At 50.1% G+C, this 2,785-nt stretch overlaps 1 protein-coding gene across 1 annotated transcript in view; it reads left to right on the top strand.

The window, feature by feature from the left end:
* Nucleotides 1-2,785, top strand: part of PLEKHD1 (pleckstrin homology and coiled-coil domain containing D1) — a 44,207-nt gene that overhangs the window by 29,395 nt on the left and 12,027 nt on the right. Inside the window, exon 7 of the mRNA XM_006171510.3 lies at nucleotides 929-1,023. Coding sequence (XP_006171572.1) covers nucleotides 929-1,023 — 95 coding nt within the window. The remainder of the gene's footprint in view (nucleotides 1-928; nucleotides 1,024-2,785) is intronic.

The following is a 2,785-nucleotide window of genomic DNA, read 5'->3' as shown; positions in this document are numbered from 1 at the left end:
CTTTCTTTCTTTCTTTCTTTCTTTCTTTCTTTCTTTCTTTCTTTCTTTCTTTCTTTCTTTCTTTCTTTCTTTTGAGAGGAGCAGCACCCTCCACAGGGTCTTGATGTCACGATCCACCCCCAGCCTCAGCCAGACCTGGATCATGGGCACATGAATACTTGGAATTCCTGGTGTCGTTAGGTCTCCAGGCATGATCCCTGGAGCCCTCCCATGTGGGTTGGCCTCACAGAGTATCACATTCCCCCGCTGCATCACCATCAAGCCCCCCCTTTTTTCTGTAGAGGTTTTTGCTATAGGGCACATGTGCTCACCAGAAAGACAGAGAGAGACAGAGAGACAGAAAGCGAGAAATCACCCCCCAGGGGGGATGGCCACGCCACAATCCCTTCTCCTCCATTCTCCTCTTGGGATCTTGGGCACGCACGCACACGTGCCCAATGTGAGTTTTAGGCCACCGGGTCTGGGCCTCGAGCCGTGGTCGGCTACATGGGAGTTCAGCGACATAGCCATTACGCTAACTGCTGGTCCCCCCCCCTTTGACACTTCTAACAGACATCACTAGGGATCTTCCATGGAAATGCACACCTCTGTTTCCTCCAGACTTAAGAGCCAGCCATCCCACTTTAGGGTGTGATGGAGCTTCCCAGGGGAGTAGACACCTACAGTTACAATCACATCCGGCCACAGGAAATAGTGTTCATTTCTAAACCCTGCCTTCAGTACACTGAATGAGTTTTCAATGGGCTGAGCTCATCAGAGATTTTGGGTTTGTTGAGACTATGTGCCATGAGGTGGGGCCTAAGTCTTGTCCAGCATATGCCCTAGACTGTGCTAAATCCAGTGGGTCCCCTGGGTTAGGGTGGTGAGTCCCGATCTCAGGGGCCCTTTGCTACCTGTGACTCTTCTCTTTCTCCCTGGTTCTCTTCAGGAGCTTGAGCGTCTTAACCAGGTGCTGGAAGCTGAGAAGCAGCAGTTTGAGGAGGTGGTGCAGGAGCTGAGGATGGAGCAGGAGCAGATCAAGAGGTAGTGGTAGTTCTCTGGGAACAGGGGAGGTGGGAGTGCACTTGGGTCAGGGCATGCAAAGCCCATATCCTGGTCAGGCCTGGAGAGGCCTCTCCCTGGGAGATTCTGCTTGATGGCTCAGTTTGGGTCTATTTCACAATGGCCCAAGCCTTGAGTGTGGCAGAAGAAGCTGTAGCTTCCCCCACCAGTGGGTCAGTTTTGCCCACTGTAGCATGCAGCATGGTTGAGTGCAGACAGGCATCCCTCCAAACACCACGCCCCTTTGCCTCCATGAGAGCTTCTTACCCATTCAGACAAGAACAAGCTGGCCAAGAGGTGCGATTAGCCACCACCCTTGACACCCTCCCTTACTCCTGCACAGTCCTTTCGCGTTTTGGCTAATGATGTCATTTGGGATCTTCTCTCCCATGTACTATCTGCAAACCGACTTGTACATTGTAACCATCTACTGAGTTAGAATTTCTTAAAGTTAAGGCCAAGAGGGACCAGCAGGTGGCGTGGTGGTTAAGGCGTTGGACACTCCCACATGGCTGACCGGGGTTCGAGTCCTGGACCTGGTGGCTTGCTTTCTCACTTCCTTTCTCTCTCACTCTCACCCTCTGTCTCTCTCTGGTCAAATTAAAAAATCAACGAATGAATAAGTAAAAATAAAATAAATAATTATTAAAAAAAAAGTTAAGGCCAAGAAATCTACCTTTTTTCCCCCCTGGTTTTTGTCGTAGGGTATATGCATTCACTAGAGAGAGACAGAGAGAGACCGAGAGCAGGAAAGTGAAAATGAGAAACCACTCCCTGGGGGGATGACTATGCCACAGTGCTTTCTCTTCCATTCTCCTCTCAGGATTTTGGGCACATACATACGTCAGGCATGATTTTCAGGCTGCCATGTCCAGGACTCAAACTGCAGTCAGCCTTATGGGGGTCCAACACCTTAAACACCATGCCACTTGATGGCCCCAAAAGCTACCTTTTGGGAAAAGTACCCAGGTGGTTCTGCTGCAGCCTGACCAGGCATTTGGAGACTACTGCTCTGGGTAGTGTTGATGGTGGTGTTCATCATCGTCATTATTACTATTATCTTGGTCATCACTGAGGATGCAGAAACATTTTCCTTACAACAACCTAAACAGGAAGGTCAATTAGACATATTTAGGGAAGGAGAAACTTGGATGCTGTAGATAAGGAAATAGCCAAGCACCTACTCAGCTTCCAGAATTGTGCCAGACACGGAAAGAGAAGATGAACTCCCCTCCCTTTTAGGATCTTATGATCTGGTTGGGAAAGCCAGACTCACACCCAGGAAATATAAATACAATTAATATACAATCAGGTGCTAGAAGGCATCAGGCAGATTTCCTGTGTCAGAGGAATTAAGATGTATTCATGATCCTTGTGGGCTTGAAGGGCAAGCAAGATTTGGAATACTGAGTAGGAGAAAGGAAAGACATTCCAAGTAGCGGGGGGACCAGTGTAAACGTTGGAGGTGGCCACGGTGTCTTATTAATAAGGCAACGAGGAGTTTGTTACGCCATGCAGAGGCCTCGCCGTGTCCCCTGTCACAGGAGTGTGGGTTCTACCAGGCTCTATCCCGGGAAGACGGAGGGTGAGTTAGGACCCCTGTGTTTCCCCAGTGCTGCTCGGCCTGTGCAGTGGGCCTCCGTTTATCCCAACCAGCACATGTGCACCTGGAACAAGCGACTAACTCCATGTGGCTGACAGCTGCTGTCGGGGCCCAGCCATGCAGAGGGGCTGGCTACCCAAA

This window comes from Tupaia chinensis, unplaced genomic scaffold (genome assembly GCF_000334495.1).
Source record: "Tupaia chinensis unplaced genomic scaffold, TupChi_1.0 Scaffold149686_1, whole genome shotgun sequence".
Lineage (NCBI taxonomy): Eukaryota > Metazoa > Chordata > Mammalia > Scandentia > Tupaiidae > Tupaia > Tupaia belangeri.
The sequence above is the reverse complement of the archived record's forward strand: the minus strand, read 5'-3'. Positions and strand labels throughout refer to the sequence as shown.